The sequence below is a fragment of the Cyprinus carpio genome, chromosome B1 (assembly GCF_018340385.1).
Source record: "Cyprinus carpio isolate SPL01 chromosome B1, ASM1834038v1, whole genome shotgun sequence".
NCBI lineage: Eukaryota > Metazoa > Chordata > Actinopteri > Cypriniformes > Cyprinidae > Cyprinus > Cyprinus carpio.
In genome coordinates, this window is record NC_056597.1 from 35,601,456 (window position 1) to 35,619,333 (window position 17,878).

The window sequence follows — 17,878 nt, forward strand, 5'->3', positions numbered from 1 at the left end:
TCACTCTTCCCTGTTGTAGCCTTCAGGACCCAGCACAACGCAACCACGTATCCAATTACGCACAGGACTCCAGTTATAAAGGGCAAAGGCCAACAGCGCCAAACTGAAGAACATCAGTCCCACGATTACACACCCCCAAATCACCAGATCCATCTGTGAGTTGAAAACCTGAGTTCGAAATATGTGCTGTTCTTAGTATTCACTGTAAATGTTGATCATCTACTGTAAATTGAATTTGAATTATGCTAGTGCATTCAGTGCTTCAGTATTTTGAGAAGGTTTGTTGTTCTCTTACATACCTTTGGTGGGCGGCTGATTTGCACAAGAGCGAATGTGGACAGATGAACACAGGAACACACAGTGTAGCTGCTGTTAGTCTTTAAAACAGAACAACCATCTCCAATCCACTCTCTGATATTCCAGTACACACAGGACAGTGAACCACTGGGATCAAATTCCTGCAAAAAGATAAATGAACAGGCAGGAAATATCAGAACTATTAGATGTTTTTAGATGCTCATCAGTGCTCAGAAAAAAAGAAAAGAAAAAAAAGAACAAAAAAAACATATCAGTGTCTCACTCTGATGTGTCTGAAGGTGAAGTTGACTGGTTTGGTGAGTGTAGTGTTGGTGGTTTTGGGAAGAGTAGCTGAGATCACAGTGGACATCATGGTTTTAATCGTGTTGTTTGATGTTTTGAAGAAGTCTGGCTTCAGTAGTTTCTCCATTGTGTTGTAGCTCATGAAAGCCACAGCAGCTGATCCTGTGTGACAGAAACAGAAACTACAGTACATGCAACACTATGTAAAAACTATCAAAAAAGAAACATTTCACATACTTCCATTGTTGTTCCTAGCGATCCCAATGAGATCGATGTCCACAGAAGAGTTTGTTGTGTTAAGTCGAGGGATTTTCTCTAAGGTGACCTTTGGTCCAACCATGAAGACTTCTACCTCTGATTAAACACAAAAGCAGAACACAGTAATTGATTACCACCATAAACTGCACTGATTTTCTATCTTTATCTTTTTTTGGGGGGGTTAAATGTCTTGAGAATGTTGATTGTTTTTATGTTCAAGGAAGCAAGTATTCGCAAACACACTGTGATCTCCACAAATCATGAACTTCACTGTAAGTGAACCTGTGTTTAATGTTGTCTTTGTTCATTGTTTTCAGAATGAGGGTTTTTCAAGACATTCCTTCCTATTGATGGATGATTTTGCAGCAAAATACTGACCTTTGACATCAACATAAAAAGATACCGGCAGTGTTTTCTGCTCTCTGTTAAAACATTTGTAACTATACACAATTATAGAGTTACTGTATCTGCATTTATCAGTGTTGCTGTCTGACCCATCGCTGCTCTCTAGACCAGGGTTTCTAAAATCTTGCCCTGGAGTTCCAATGCACTGCAGAGTTTAGCTCCAACCCTGATCAAAGTCACCTGCCTGTGATTTTCTCAGCATTGATTAGCATGTTCAGGTGTGTTTGATTAGGGTTAGAGCTAAACTCTGCAGGAAAGTGGATCTCGTGGTCCAGATTTGAGGATCCCTGCTCTAAAAGGTCACTGGCATCACATATTATCTGTGTTTTATCTCATTGTTTTAATCATGCGCTAGATTTAATTTTATCGCATGGAATCGATCTTACTGATATAGATATCGTACCTCAAAGTGATGATGTTACTGACCATTTCCTTGTATTGTGCATTCTGCGTATTGATGATATTAACTATATAGAACTATTGTTCCAGCCACCAAAGACAGATTCACAAATAACCTGCCTGATTTAACTGCTCTGTGTACCCATAAATACACATGAACTAGAAGAAATGACTGGCAACATGGGCACTATCTTCTCTAATACATTAGAAGCTGTTGCCCCCATCAAATTGAAAAAAGGTTAGAGAAAAATGTACTGTGCCATGGTACAACAGTAATACCCACTCTCTCAAGAAAGAAACTCGTAGTCTTGAGCGCAGATGGAGAAAAACTAACTTGGAAGTTTTTAGAATTGCATGGAAAAACAGTATGTCCAGCTATAGACAGGCTCTAAAATCTGCCAGGGCCGAGCATATCCACAAACTCATAGAACATAACCAAAACAATCCAAGGTTTTTATTTAGCACAGTGGCTAGATTAACAAATAACCAGACGCCACCTGATCTAAATATTCCCTCACAGTTAAATAGTAATGACTTTATGAATTTCTTCACTGATAAAATAGATAAAATCTGAAATACAATAACAAACGTAGATTCTACAGCATCTAATACTTCAGTTTTATCCATCGCACCCAAAGATTAACTGCAGTGCTTTACAACTATAGGACAGTAATAAAAAAATTAACACATGAATCAAAATAAACCAACAACAATATTATTAGATCCTGTACCCACTAAATTACTGAAAGAGTTGTTACTTGTAGCAGAAGAACCGCTTCTCAATATTATTAACTCATCATTATCTTTAGGTCACGTCCCAAAACCATTCAACCCATTTCAGTTGGGTTTCAGGCCCCATCATAGCACAGAAACTACACTTGTTAAAATTACAAATGACTTGCTTCTTGCATCAGACCAAGGCTGGATCTCATTGCTAGTTTTACTTGATCTTAGTGTTGGGTTCGACACCATAGATCATGACATACTCATAGACCGATTACAAAACTATATGGGTATTCAAGGGGAGGCTTTAAGATGGTTTAGATCCTACCTGTCCAATCGCTACCACTTTGTTTATTTAAACGGGGAGTCATCTCATTTATCACCAGTAAAATATGGAGTGCCACAAGGATCTGTCCTAGGTCCTCTGCTATTTTCAATATACATGTTGCCCCTTGGTAATGTCATTAGAAAATACGGGATTAGTTTCCACTGTTATGCTGATGATTCTCAACTATATATCTCAATGAGACCAGATGAAACTTCTAAATTATCTAAGCTAACAGAGTGTGTTAAAAATTTAAAAGATTGGATGACCAATAATTTTCTCCTATTAAATTCAGATAAGACAGAGATACTTATTGGACCAAAAAACATTAGACAGAATCTTGTAGATTACAATTTGCAATTAGACGGATGTACTGTTACTTCCTCTATAGTCATAAATCTGGGTGTTATATTAGACAGAAACTTGTCTTTTGAAAATCATACACTGTAAAAAGTGATACTCTATATTTACTCAATAAAATTGTGGCAACAGATTACAAGCAATATTATTAATTAAATTTAACACATTAGAATTAATTAGAATTAATCAAATGAGAAACTTACAAGCAATCATTCAAAATGAGTAAAATAACATGAAAAAAATAAGTAAAATGTATACAAAAATATTGGTTTTGTTGGACAAAAAACGAGAAGCACCTGGCTGCAGCCTGCATATAGAGGCGGGGTTGCACATGTTAACCCGCCCCATACCTACTCTGATTGGTTCGATCGTCTTTCATAGGCATACATGATAGGAAATGTGTGCGTAGTTGGTGTATCACTGTTAAAAACAATACACTATATTTACTTAATAAAATTGTGGCAACAGATTACAAGCAATATTATTAATTAAATTTAACACACAAGAATTCATTAGAATTAATCAAATGACATGTTTAGAAATTAACCATTCAAAATAAGTCAAATAGCAAAAAAAAAAAAAAAAAAAATAACAAAAAAAAAAAAAAAAAAATTCTTTGAGAAAGAAAAACAAAACACTATGCTAATGAATACTATGTTATGCATACCAGGCCAGTAGTTGGTGAATAAGAAACACAGCGCAAAAATGTAATTCACAAATTCATGTTTTTGTTGCTTACATGGAGATGATACAGGCATTGTGTTCAAAAGCTTATGTTTTCAAGCCCCCAAAACAGAGTTATCGAAGACACCTGATGTTAACAAACAGAATCACTGAAGTAGAATAATCTACATTTTGGTTACCATTACGGTGGTCAGTGTTTGCTTTAGTTGAGCTCTTGACCCTTAAACTTTTAAACAATTTTTTTGGTTGCTTTAATTGTAATACAGCACTTAGACAAGCCAAAAAAGAATAAGATCAGGTGGTGTTGGTTGTTTTGGCTGAACAGTGTAAGATCTGGTATTTTCAGCATAATCAGAGAGATTCTTAGAAGCACTTCTGTTCACAACATTAAAAAAAAAAAGTTTTTTTTTTTTTTTCATTTAGGCACACAGACATCAAGAATCAGGCTGAGAACCTCAACAATGGTGACCATCAAAAAGCATGTTGCACTGCATTCTGGGTGCCACCAATCAAAACTCAATTTTTAGTAGCTTGTTTTGTGATGCTTACAGTTCATCTGTTAATCTGAATATGCTGTTTGTCACCATTCTTGAGATTCATACGCTGGTTCTTGATGTCACTGTGTGCCTAAAATAAGTCTTCCCTCTCACACTACAATTTTTTTCTTAATCAGAATTCTTAAACTCTGGATTTTACAGAAAATTTTGGGTATTCTATTGTTGAATTACAGGGGCTGCAATATTGAATGCTAATTTAACTCCGAGAACAAGCTCTATTTGTAACACTCAGGCCAAACAATGATTATGTAAAATCATAACCAGCACCACCTGATCTTCTTTACTCTTAGCATGTCTAGCTGTTATAATTCAGTTCCAACAGCCATACAAAATGTAATATTAAAAAGTCAAGGGTCAAGAGCCCAACTAAAGCAAACACTGACCACTATAATGGTAACCCTATAAATTTACCCTTTTCTCCTTCAGTGATTCTGTTTGTGAACTTTAGGTGTCTTCAATAACTCTGTTTTGGGGGCCTTAAGACACAAGCTTTTGAACATGATGCCTGTATCATATCTATATAAGCAACAAAAATGTGAATTTGTAAAAAGGCTGACATCATGTGCATGCATATATTGTGCATGTTTTCACTGGGTGTTTCATGATCGCCAACTACTGGCCTGACATGTATAACATAGCATTCTTTAGCATAGTGTTTTTTGTTGTAGTTGTTGTTGTTGTTTTTTTTTTCTCTCAATAAAATCAATATTTTTGTGTAAATTTTACTTAATTTTTTCATGTTCTTCTACTCATTTTGAATGGTTGCTTGTAAGCATCTAATTTGATTATTTCTAATTAATTCTAATGTGTTAAATTTAATTAATAATATTGGATGTAAAATTTTAAACAATTTTATTGAGTAAATAAAGTGAATCATTTTTTACAGTGTCCCATATTACAAATATTACAGCATTCTTCCATCTTAGAAACATTGCCAAGCTATGAAACATGTTACCTGTTTCTGATGCAGAAAAGCTAGTTCATACATTCATGACCTCTAGACTGGACTATATTGTAATGCACTGCTAGGTGGTTGTCCTGCATCTTCAATAAACAAGCTACAGGTAGTCCAAAATGCAGCGGCTAGAGTAGAGTAGGATAGCAAAGTCCACTAAAGGAGGTAGAGCTTTTTTTGCATTTGGCTCCAAAACTCTGGAATAGCCTTCCTGTTAATGTTTGGGGTTAAGCACACTTTCTCTGTTTAAATCTAGATTAAAAACACACCTCTTTGGCCAAGCATTCAAATAATGCATCTCATAATTTTGGACTGCAGTTATATCTGATCAAATGCACATTATTATTAATCATCTTTTAAAAAAATAAATAATACTACTTTGTAACAACAAAATATATCCCAATTAGTTCCCTATTTGTTTCTCTGTTTTACCACGGTTTACATCCCGTGGTAACTAGGATTTACACAAGCTCCAGTCCGGCTCCAGAACACCTGAGAAGAGATGATGCCAACCCCTTAGAGGACCTCAGATGATGCTAACCCAGAGACAACATACAGAACTACCACATTTTGCTATAAGTTTGATTGTATAATTGCTGTTAATAGTGTTAATGGTCTGTTTGTTTACGTCTTTTATTGATTTTTCTGAACATTTCTGCCATATGCACATAAACTGACAGTCATCACTGATAATTTTCTGTTAAGTTGCTTTGCAATGATTTGTATCATAAAAGCGCTATACAAATAAACTTGAATTGAATTTAATTAAATTATCATCAATAATAATAATTGTGTCTTCACTTACCTACAGCAGGAAGAGTAAAACTGACACTGTCACTTGTGTCTGTCGGCTTCACTAATGTAGAAATGAGTTTCTCACTGGTTTTTAACACATGGTTTCCAAACAAGGCTAGTTCAGTTGAGTTTTCTGATGAAGATGACTCTAAAATCTTCTCTGAAGTGTTGAATACCACAGTCAAAATGCTCATCACAGTCTAATTTAGTGATCAGATAAATAGTTACTGTACATGTAAATGTCAAGAGAACCATTCACACTGCACTGCTATGTCAGTCATCTATTACATTGATTTGATTCAATTATTGTATAATTTTTCTCTTGAAGACTTACATACAAAGGAAGCTCTTGAGCTGTCATGTTCTCTATCTGCTCAAGAAGATTTTGAATATATCCTCTGGAGGTCTGACTCTGAAATCACAACTGATTCTTATAAATAAAAACTGAAAGACTCTGTGCACTCACTCTGTGCACTGTGTAAATGTAAATATTCAGCTTACCCTGTATTGATCCGGCAGTGTGATATTCGCACCTGAAATAAAGGAATTCCTCAATGCAACATAAATATAGGGAAATCAAACACAAAATTCCAATCTAGAAACATGCGCACCTGCATTAGTTGGACTGATTGTGGTTGGGATGGAGATGTTAGACTCACAGAAGCAGGAGGATAAAGTGCTGCCGTAGCATGTACAGGTGTCCTTATTACCAAAGCAGTAACCGTTATTACCCCAGCATTCATAATAATATTGGTTTTGGTTTCTGTATCTCCAATAGTTGAAATAATGCATTCTTGTGTTGCAGAACATGCGATACTGAGCACCAGTGCAGATGTATGTGTCGTTATAAAGCACACAGTCATAGACCGGACTAACTGCTGCAGGAATAGTGATGCTACTGCTGTGATTTGTGCAGAAGCAGGAGAATGAAGTGTTACGAGAGCATGAACAGGTGTCCTTATTACCAATGCAGTAACAGTTATTATTTAAACAGTGGTAATGGTTTCTACTGTAATGGAAATCATGCATACTAGTGTTGCAATACATGTGGTACTGAGCACCAGTGCAGATGTACGTGTCGTTATAAAGCACACAGTCATAGACTGGACTAACTGCTGTAGTGAGAGCAATGATATTGCCATAAGTCTTACAGAAACAGGAAGACAAGGTGCTACTAGAGCATGAACAGGTGTCCTTATTACCAATGCAGTAACAGTTATTATTTAAACAGTGGTAATGGTATCTATCGTAATGGAAATCATGTACACTTGTGTTGCAGTACATTTGGTACTGAGCACCAGTGCAGATGTATGATGTGTCATTATAAAGCACACAGCCATAGACTGGACTAACTGCTGTAGTGAGAGCAATGCTATTGCCATAAGTCTCACAGAAGCAGGAGGAAAAAGTGCTTCCAGAGCATGTACAAGTATTATTGTTACCAGTGCAGTAACAGTTATTATTTACACACTGGTACTGGTCTTGGTTTTGGTATCTATATCTTCGATAGTAGAAATCATGCATTCTTGTGTCACAGAACAAGCGATACTGAGCACCAGTGCAGATGTACGTGTCATTAAAAAGCACACATTGAGAGACTCTTACTGGACTAACTGCTGTAGGGATGGTGATGTTATTGCTGTAAGTCTCACAGAAGCACGTGGACAAAGTGCTGCTGTAGCATGTACAGGTGTCCTTATTACCAATGCAGTAACAATTATTATTCACACATTGATACTGGTTTTGGTTCTGATATCTCCGATAGTAGAAATCATGCACTGTTGTGTTGCAGTACATGCGGTATTGAACACCAGTGCAGATGTATATGCCTTTATATAACTCACAGCCATAAGCTGGACTAACTGCTGCAGTGAGAGCAATGATATTGCCATTAGTCTTGCAGAAGCAGGAGGACAAAGTGCTGCTGTAGCATGTACAGGTGTCCTTATTACCAAAGCAGTTACAGTTATTATTCCAACACTGGAACTGATATTGGTTTTGGTTTCTATTTCTCTGGTAGTTGAACTCATGCATTCTTGTGTTGCAATACATTTGGTACTGAGCACCAGTGCAGATGTATGATGTGTCATTATAAAGCACACAGTCATGTGCTGGAGTAACTGCTGCAGTGAGAGCAATGCTATTGCCATAAGTCTCACAGAAACAGGAGGACAAAGTACTACTAGAGCATGTACAGGTGTCCTTATTACCAATGCAGTTACAGTTATTATTCACACACTGGTACTGGTATTTGTACTGATAACTCTGGAAGGAGAAATCATGCATTCTTGTGTTGCAGTACATGCGATACTGCGCACCAGTGCAGATGTATTTGTCATTATAAAGCACACAGTTAGGGTCTGGGACTGGACTGACTGCTGCAGGGATGGCGATTATATTGCCGTAATTCTCACAGAAGCAGGAGGACAAAGTGCTACTGTAACATGTACAGGTGTCCTTATTACCAATGCAGTAACAGTTATTACTACTGCATTGGGACTGGTATTGGTTTTGGTTTCTATATCTCTGGTAGTTGAAATAATGTATTCTCATGTTGCAAAACATGCGATACTGAGCACCAGTGCAGATGTAGGTGTCGTTATATAGCACACAGTCAAAGACCGGACTAACTGCTGCAGGAATAGTGATACTGCTATTACAGAAGCAGGAGGACAAAGTGCTACTGTAGCAAGTACAGGTGTCCTTATTACCAATGCAGTCACAGTTACCACTCATACAGTGGTAATGGTATCTGTTGTAATGGAAATCATGTACACTTGTGTTGCAGTACATGCGATACTGAGAACCAGTGCAGATGTACAGGTCATTATAACGCATACATTCATAGACTGGCCTAACTGCTGTAGGGACAGTGATGTTATTTCTAAAGATATTACAGAAGCAGGATGAAGTATTAAAGTAGCATGTACATGTGTCATTATTACCAACACAGATACAGTCATTACTTATGCACTGGTATTGATTTTGGTTTTGGTATCTCTGGTAGTTGAAATGATGCATTCCTGTGTTGCAGTACATGTGATACTGAGCACCAGTGCAGATGTATGTTCCATTATCAAGCTCACAGTTAAAAACTGGACTAACTGCTGTTCTTGGTTCAGCAGCAGTGGTGGATATGAAACCTGAGGATGAGAAAGATGTGATCAAAGTCAGAAAAAGTACCAAACCAGGTGAATTTCCAGCATGTTTAGCACTTTTAAATTAATGTGAAACACATGAGTTTGCACTGTTTTACAATGACATGCATTTCTCAATACTGAGTATTTTTTTTTTTTTTTTTACACTTAGCAAAACTGCAGGATCTGTGGACTACACTGTTCATTTGTTTTTATATGTTGTATCAATCCTTTAAAATGGAAGTGAGATTAACTGGTCTGTTAATTTTCGTTACATATACTTATGCAAAGGGTTTTACAGTGAAAGTACTGAGAAATAAATGTAACCAATGGCATAAAAAATGTTATAAAGTTCACAGGGTCAACAGACGTGTTCAAAGAAAACTATCAGCTTACACTTACCCATTATTAAAGAGATGACAGTCAACAGTGACCATACACCACCTGGCATAAAACAAAGAGAAATATTAAAATGTTGTGTTTTTCTACTATGAGATTTTGTTAACATTACCCACACATATTAAATGTTTTTCAAAGCAGATCTTTAGGACTGACATGTGCACCAAAAATGCAATTATTTCCAAAAATCAGAGTAAGGACTTAAGACACAAGCAAACCTCTTTACTCAACCAAAAAGTTGCTCCACATCACTGTGAGTTGAATGTTTACTATTGTCCTCTTTTTAGAGCTGCTCTACAGCAGAATTGAATTTTGTTTGTATTATTGACACACTATTTTCCTATTTATCACTGTAAAGCTGCTTTGGTACAATCTTACGGTGCCCCTGAGGTGACATGGTCGGTTCAGTTAGTTTTGTCGTGGCCACAACATAACTCGTGGGAACGTGATAATATGTCATGGGTACAAGATATTAATTTGAGGGAACGTCATACACTCTAAAAAATGCTGGGTTAAATATAACCCAGTGCTGGGTTAAAAAGGGACCAACCCAGCGGTTGGGTTGTTTTGACCCAGCGGTGGGGTTATTGTTGACCAGAGGTGGGTAGTCCAGGGGTCAGAAAGTAAAAGTCCTGCCATATTTTTGCTCCATCCATGAACTCAGCAGCTGATTTCACCAGAGGAGGAACCAAGTCATTCCTTTCAAGTCACAAACAAGTCTCAAGTCAAATCCCAAGTCCTCAAAGAGTTAAAGTTAATGAGATAAATAAGTGATTAATTAAATGATGATTGTGTATTAATGATGAACACATGCTGTTATTGGAAATTACAGAGGATCAGATGTTGATGTTTTATTGGTTAAAATGATGCCACCATCATGGAGATCAGTGTTTGATTTAGTTGTGCTCTTGACCCTTGACTTGTTGCGTTAGACCTCTCTCTCTGTAGAAATGCATGTGGTGTTTTTACAATGATGAGAGATTTGCTGTTTATATGTGATGAAACAAGCCTCATGAAATGGCCTGATTTCATTTAAAATAACTTGCTTCCATTTACATGTTCAGATTTTGCATTAAGAACTATGTGAAACTACAGAACACTGTTGTTCTAAAATATATAGTGAATTAATAAAAAAAAAAGTACATATACATATAATACACCAAAAAAAAAAAAACTACTATACTATTTAGACACAGAGAGACATCAAGAACCAGTATACCAATCTCAACAATGGTGACTATCAACAAAATGCTTCATGATGCAATGAATGCTGGGTAACACCATAGTAAAAACTCCCATCATGCACTGCAGTATGAAAAATTATTGTCACCACTGTTGAGGATAGTATGATAAATGTTCATGGCTAAATTCCCTGAGCTGATATAGCTTTTTTTTTTATTCAATATTGACACATTAAGGTGGCATTTGTTTAATAGTTTTTTTTTGTAGTTATACAGTACCTGAACAATAAACCAAAGAGAGAGACCACTTTACGATGTTTATTTACCATGAGTTATTAGCAGAAATCACAAGTTACTCTGCCACTTCAAGCTTTTGATTCAGCAATGCACAAATGTTTGCTGTGAAACAATATTGCAATTGCTTAGAAACCAACTACTTTGAGTTATTAAAATGGTCAAGAGACTAATTAAAGCAAACCTTGACCACAGTTATGGTGGCATCTTGTGTGCTTTAAAAAAAAAAAAAAGAAATAAATCAGTATATTTCATCCAAGGCTGTGCCTGGAGTCAGTTGTAGTTCTTGTGTTTCTCTTTTCTTCAGTGATGTTGATTGTTAACAGCAGGTGTTCATCACTAATGCACAATCTTCATTTAATTAGTCACTTAATTATCTCAATTAACTTTAACTCTTTGAGGACTTGGGATCTGACTCGAGACTCGTTTGTGATGTGAAAGGAATGACTTGGTTCTCCTCTGGTTAAAACAGCTTGCTGAGTTCATGGGTGGAATAAACATATGGCAGGACTTTTACTTTCTGACCCCTGGACTTTATACCTCTGCCAACTGCTGGGTCAAAACAACCCAACTGTTAGGTTGGTCCCTTTTTAACCCAGCGTTGGGTTATATTTAACCCAGCATTTTTTAGAGTGTATTAACTCATGGACATGTGATATTATGTCGTGGCCACGAGATCATTTTGTCGAGGTAACGACATCCTTATATCATGGCCTCAAGATTTTATGTTGAGGGAAGGACATATATTTCTCAGGGCCACGAGTTTAATGCGTAAAAAATACCTGCGTGACCATAGCAACCCGGGATTATCAGAGATGGATTCATTAATGTTTTATTTTGAATTAAGAAATTATTATATTATTTATTATAGAAATTATTACATTATTAAATTATTATATTAACCATATGCTTTGGCTACCGGGCTGTATCACATGCGATCGTCAGCATTCAAATTAAGTTTATCATAAATAAATGTTACATAAAGTGCATAATATAAAATATAAAAACATTTTTATCCATCCTAAAGTCCATTAACGGATCTTCTTTTTCCTGTATTAGTATTATTATTATTATTATTATTATTATTATTATTATTATTATTACTAAAAAAAAATTTAACCCCACCAACGAGAATCTAACTTTACCATCCCAACCAAAAAAAAAACACTATTACCCCCGACAACCTGGCAACCCTGATGCCAACTCAAATTCAGTTGTCAGTTGAACTTGATCGACATCATGGCGAACATTTCCTCAACGCAGATGAATTTTATCGTGTCATTGAAAGAAATATAATTCAGTCGTCGTAGCAATAAAGATAAATTGGCAATTAAAGAATTAGGACCACCAAGACCAAATGTAAACATCAAACAAGGATTTACAAATGGCGGGATGTCGTATAAATCGGGATTTTCGAGGACGTGGTATGAGGGAAAAAAAGGGCTAGCAGGCTGCAAAGTAGCTAACGCTTTATTCTGCTACCCCTGCATTTTGTTCCATCCTGAGTGCGTGACGGACATCTCATCGACAACTACAGGTGTAATGTGATGTAAGTGAGCAGTGTAATGCAAGTGAGCAATGCAATATAAGTGAGTAATGTGCTATAAGTGAACAGTGTAATACAAATTAGCTATGTAAGTAGTTAGGTACTAGTTACTCTGGGTCATATACTGAATATCTATAGTCTATTTTTATTTGGATATATAGATAAAATGTGTGTGTGTGTGTGTGTGTGTATATATATATTTCATCAGCCTTTAATCCAGTCTTCACTCTCACATAATCCTTCAGAAATCATTCTAATATGTTGATTTACTATCAGTGATGTTCTTTTTAGCTTTCTATTCATCAAAGAATCCTAAACAAAATGTCACGTGTTCCAAAAAATATTAAGCAGCAAAACTGTTTCCAGCACTGGTAATAAATCAATATATTAGAATTATTTTTTGAAGGATCATGACTCTGAAAAATTCTGATTTGCATCACTGAAATAAATTATATTTTAAAGTATGTATTATATATGTATAAATAACCTCTGACACAGAGAGGAGTGAAAACTCCTCACATGACCGCTAAGTTACCGAACATCTGAACATCGTCATGTGACAGACAGCAGCCACAACAGCATATTGGCAAATTATTATTATGCATTATATATTTATTTATTTATTTTTCATTTTTATTAGAAACATTCCAGACGCATGAACTAATGAAATATCGCTATTCTCACCTTCATAGATTATGTTATATAATATGCGATGGTCAAAGTAGCCTAATAATGTAATCTATTAACTATGCATAAAAACCTGTCTGTTTACTTCAGTAACAGATATGGGTGTCATGCCATAACATATTTTTAATACGACTGACTTTATATTAAATGTGAATTTAACATTGAAAGTTAATGTGAATAATGGCTACTAATCTTTCATTGTACAGAAAGAGAGCAAAGAACATTTACATTATCAAAGAACATTTTCATTGACAGTCTTCATTCACTCTCAAAAACTCCCATTAAAATCACTGAAACTAAATCAATATCTTATTTACAGATCCGTACACACATCTGCACTTTGTTGTTTCTGAGGAGAGAATTCTCCAGAAAGAGGTATTCAGTCAGCGAGCGAGTGAAGGAAGCGCCGGCATTTCAGCGATGACTCATCTGAACACCTCTGATTAGAAATTGCATTCATAAGCTCAATCTTGTGTGATTGGTTATAATGTGCAGTGCTGTAAAAACGCGTCTGTCTCTGCATGGCTCAGTGCCAGTCAGCGAACACAGATCTGAATCAGCTGATGACAGACTCGCCGAACGTTCTCACGCCGGTGTAATTGTATCAAATATAGAAAATATTAATCGGCTATTTTTTGTCTTTTGGAAGCTGCATTCAACTTGGCTCCCCTCTGTTATAAGTTACACGTACAACAAGCTAATGTCACAGTGGTATCGTGTACTGTAATCAAATGTAGCCTAAGTTATACCAGTCGAACCGTAGACAACACACACAGTGTTCATCTAATAAAGATCTTCATCGCTAGCAAACAATAGCCTTTGCAGATTTGCTTTTAATTCAGTGCAGATCCAAAGCCACGTCTTTAATGCTCCTGATGTTCTTAAACGTTCTGTTACAACTCTGAGCGAGAACCGCTTCAAACGCTCAGCACGTGGCAGGGAACTGAACGAATCATTTAAACTGATTTGCGAACCAATTCACTGGTTAGCCAACTGGTTTGATCAAGCCTTTGAACAGAACCTACTCAAAAGAATGAATCATTTGCGAATGGGCATCGGTCATTTCCCAGAGAAAAGTAGACGCCCAGCAAACACAGAACGTTGTGAGGACGTCGCCAGTTCGTCGTCATTTGGTCAGCGCGACATTACTTTATGGTAACGTTGTGAGGACGTCGAGGTAAAGTTCCATTTTTTAGAATCTCAGCTAACGTCCCAGAAACGTCGCGGGCACGTCCTCAAAAGACGTCGCTAGTTAGTCCCATTGGGGACGTTGTAGCGACGTGATCAGCTGGTCTCCAGATAACTTTTCATATTATTCCACTACATGTATTATTATTAAGATACCATTTGAATAGCCTATTATTTGAGAAATATACTAAATTCATCAAGCATTTTAAAAGATGGCATGAATTATTATTATATTTTTAGATATATAAAACATTTATCAAATTAACGACAAAACAAATAACAAATAGTTTGCTTAGCAAATGGTGATAATGTTTGTTAATGACAGAGATTTATTGAAAGAGGGCACGTGACAAATTAACATTTAAACTAGCAGCGCGCGTCACTTTCTGAGTACTGTAACGTTAAGTGCGCGTGCCCGTCATTAACGGTCAACTTCCAGCGGACGGACACGGAGGAAAAGGTAAGCGCTTTTTATTACTTTTATTCATAGATTTTAACTGATATAAAGTTAGATGTCACCAAAGAGGAGTAGTGTTTTGTATTTTTGTAGGTTTTCTTATTCCGTTTAATAAATAAACGCTCTGTTTGGTTAGTTAGCTCAAGAGCAGTCTCAGAGGCGGTCTAAGATAACGTTAACTATTAAAATCTTGAGATACAATTTTATACCTTTTTTAAATTATTTTACATTTAACACGATAAACTATACAATATTCACTTTCTAATTATTTAAAATTTAACCGTAGTAACGTTAATTAGTTTGTTTGAATGTCTGCCGCTCGCTCTTGATGAGGCTCATGCTAGCCATATTGTGAACTTGATATAAACCGCTGTGTAAAGTTTAACGTTAATTAGACCTTGGCTGCCGAAATCATGTTCAGTGTATGTGGGATTAATAATTTCACCTTTCTCCCTCAAGTGACAGGCCTGTAAATCCTGTCATCTGCTCATTATTGGTGTTAATGGTGTTTTTCACATGCATGCTTTTTATGCTAGTTTCATTCTCAAATAGATCTGATACTTTAGTTTCAACAAATATTTAATAAACAAATGGTTCACTTTTTTTAGGTCCTGACTGCCACCAGTTGAGTCAATGATTCAGTGAGTTGCTTATAAGAAAATATATTCATTTGTTGCCACCTAGCAGTTTAAATGTTTTATTCATTGCTGTAAAACTAACATACTTTTTTTTTAATCATCAGGTGGAGAGACAGTCTGGACAGCATTAACAAGACAACTATTACAAATAGAGACGGGTTTCAAAAACTGGTACTAATTTGGTTCCTGACTTGTTCAGTACTGAAAAGAATGATATAAGCTACATGATCAATAGTGCTGCCATCAGTATTTTTGTAATGTTGGTTCATTACCCTTTAGACACAACCACATATCATCCAAATCATCTCCAAGTGGATGGCAGCACGGATCCAGGATCAAGAGATCATTCTTCATGAAGACTGTTCCATAGGAAGCAGTGAATCCTGGGTGAAAAACTAAACCTAGTTGTTTCAGCATCACTCAGGCAAGACTAAATACATTTAAATTGATTTCAGTTTGTTATATGTTTCAGGTCATCCTGACCATTCTGCTGTCCTGGACGTGAGGATATGCTGAAACTGCGTATCCAGATATACAAACAGCCTTCCTGGACCCACACGACTAAAGGCTCCGGAGGAGAGACAGGTAATGACTGCCAATTCCGATCCGATCTGATACCAGTGAAGTTTTTTTTTAAATCAGTGTAGAATTTCTATATTTCTGTGTGTTGACCTGGGCCCGTATTCACAAAACATCTTAAGGATAAAAGTAGATCATAACTTGTCGATTTAGGAGAAAATCTTAAAAATAATGGGTGTGTCAGTCCTAAATTTAGGACTCCTAAATTTTTGATCTAAAAGTATTTCACAAAGCATTTTAGTGCTAAAACTAGCTCCTAAATTTGTGAAACGTTAGGAGCAGTAAAGAGGACTCTTAAGTCACTAAGACCAAGCTGCAAACTATCCTAAAATGGCTGTTGCAGGCAACCTGTTTTGCGTGCAGTTTGGTTTTCTTTTATGTTTGCATGTCTTACTATCAGCCAGGATTATTCTACTCTGTTAATTTAAAGGCTGTTTATATGCATATCCACTAACTGTTTACGAGAAGCACACATGAAAGAGGCTGACAATTAGCTGAACATACAGGCTACTTGTTTATTTAGTGACACTTAGCCTGCATTTTAAAATCTTTATTTGAATGTGGCAATTAACACTTATTTTTTAAACCTTTATTTGAATATGGCAACATAATATTGCGCTCTCCAGTATTACTATATATAAACCTCTGACAGAGACCATAAGCCAATCACTGTGTGCATAGTTAGTAAGCATGCTGACATCATCCATATCAATGAGGTCAACCCCATCCCCTAACTCTTAGCTTAAGACTTCTGTCTATTCCTTACTAAAAGTTTGTCTCAGCAGCTTTGTCAATAGGTTTTAAGAGAAAACACTTAGCTAAAAACTTTTACTGCTATTTAGGAGAACTCTTAGTGTTAAGATAAAATGTTTTGTGAATACGGGCCCTGATCATCACTCTTTTGTGTGTTAAACACAATCTGCTAAATAGACAACTACATTTAAATGAAATATAACAAACGAAAAAATGATATATATAATCATAATCAATAACAAAAATGCTATTATAAACTAGGTTATTGGATAATTCAGCAGCAAAAGATACTCTACAAAAATCATGGGTGCACAAAAATTTTATAAAATCTAAACATTTAGTGAAACAACATTATTTAGTGGGCAACAAATAAAGTTAATAAGTGTAGGACTAAATCTGGTAAAATGTTACACATTGTTCTTTATATTGTTGTAAAATAAATTTATGAAAAACAAGTAGCATAAATATATTGATAAATATAAATTATATACTATAAAATTAAAGGACATTTCTTTTTAACATATAGCACAGTAATGAAGGCAGCAACATGTGATAGACAGGACAGAACAAGAAAGACTAATAATCTTTAATTGCGCTGAAGTATTATAATATGAAAGGGTATGGCTCCTATACAGCGCATAGTGCTTATGCGCAACCAGTGCACAGAATGACGTGCTTGAAGCAACACAGAGTCACAGCGTTCAGCACTACACATAGAAATGTTCAAAACACCAAAGGAAGAGATACTGATGTGTAGTGTATTATATCTGTGCAATATTTTGAGCCTTTTCTTTTAACAGTTTTAAATCTCAGTTATTGTGTGCTCTTGAAGAGTTTTATTGTTTTGACTGTAGTAACTAGAGCTGGGGCGATACACTATACTATCACGATACTTATATATAACACTGAGTTTCCAAATTATTATGCAAGTGATATCAATAGGGTTTTGTTACAATAA

At 35.9% G+C, this 17,878-nt stretch overlaps 1 protein-coding gene and 1 long non-coding RNA gene across 2 annotated transcripts; one reads left to right on the forward strand and one right to left on the reverse strand.

Moving 5' to 3' along the window:
• LOC122135812 lies at positions 1-9,994 on the reverse strand. Its single transcript, XM_042716083.1, has 9 exons — positions 9,976-9,994; positions 6,673-9,204; positions 6,563-6,594; positions 6,396-6,473; positions 6,072-6,261; positions 838-954; positions 581-762; positions 300-458; positions 1-153 (listed from the first exon to the last, which is right to left on the reverse strand). The coding sequence occupies exons 1-9, from the start codon at positions 9,992-9,994 to the stop codon at positions 1-3; spliced, it is 3,462 nt and encodes a 1,153-aa protein (XP_042572017.1).
• Positions 9,995-14,372: 4,378 nt separating this feature from the next.
• LOC109098631 lies at positions 14,373-16,991 on the forward strand. Its single transcript, XR_002019334.2, has 5 exons — positions 14,373-14,953; positions 15,559-15,591; positions 15,693-15,759; positions 15,868-15,975; positions 16,061-16,991. It is a non-coding gene; the product is annotated as an uncharacterized LOC109098631 (long non-coding RNA).
• The last annotated feature ends 887 nt before the right edge of the window (positions 16,992-17,878 follow it).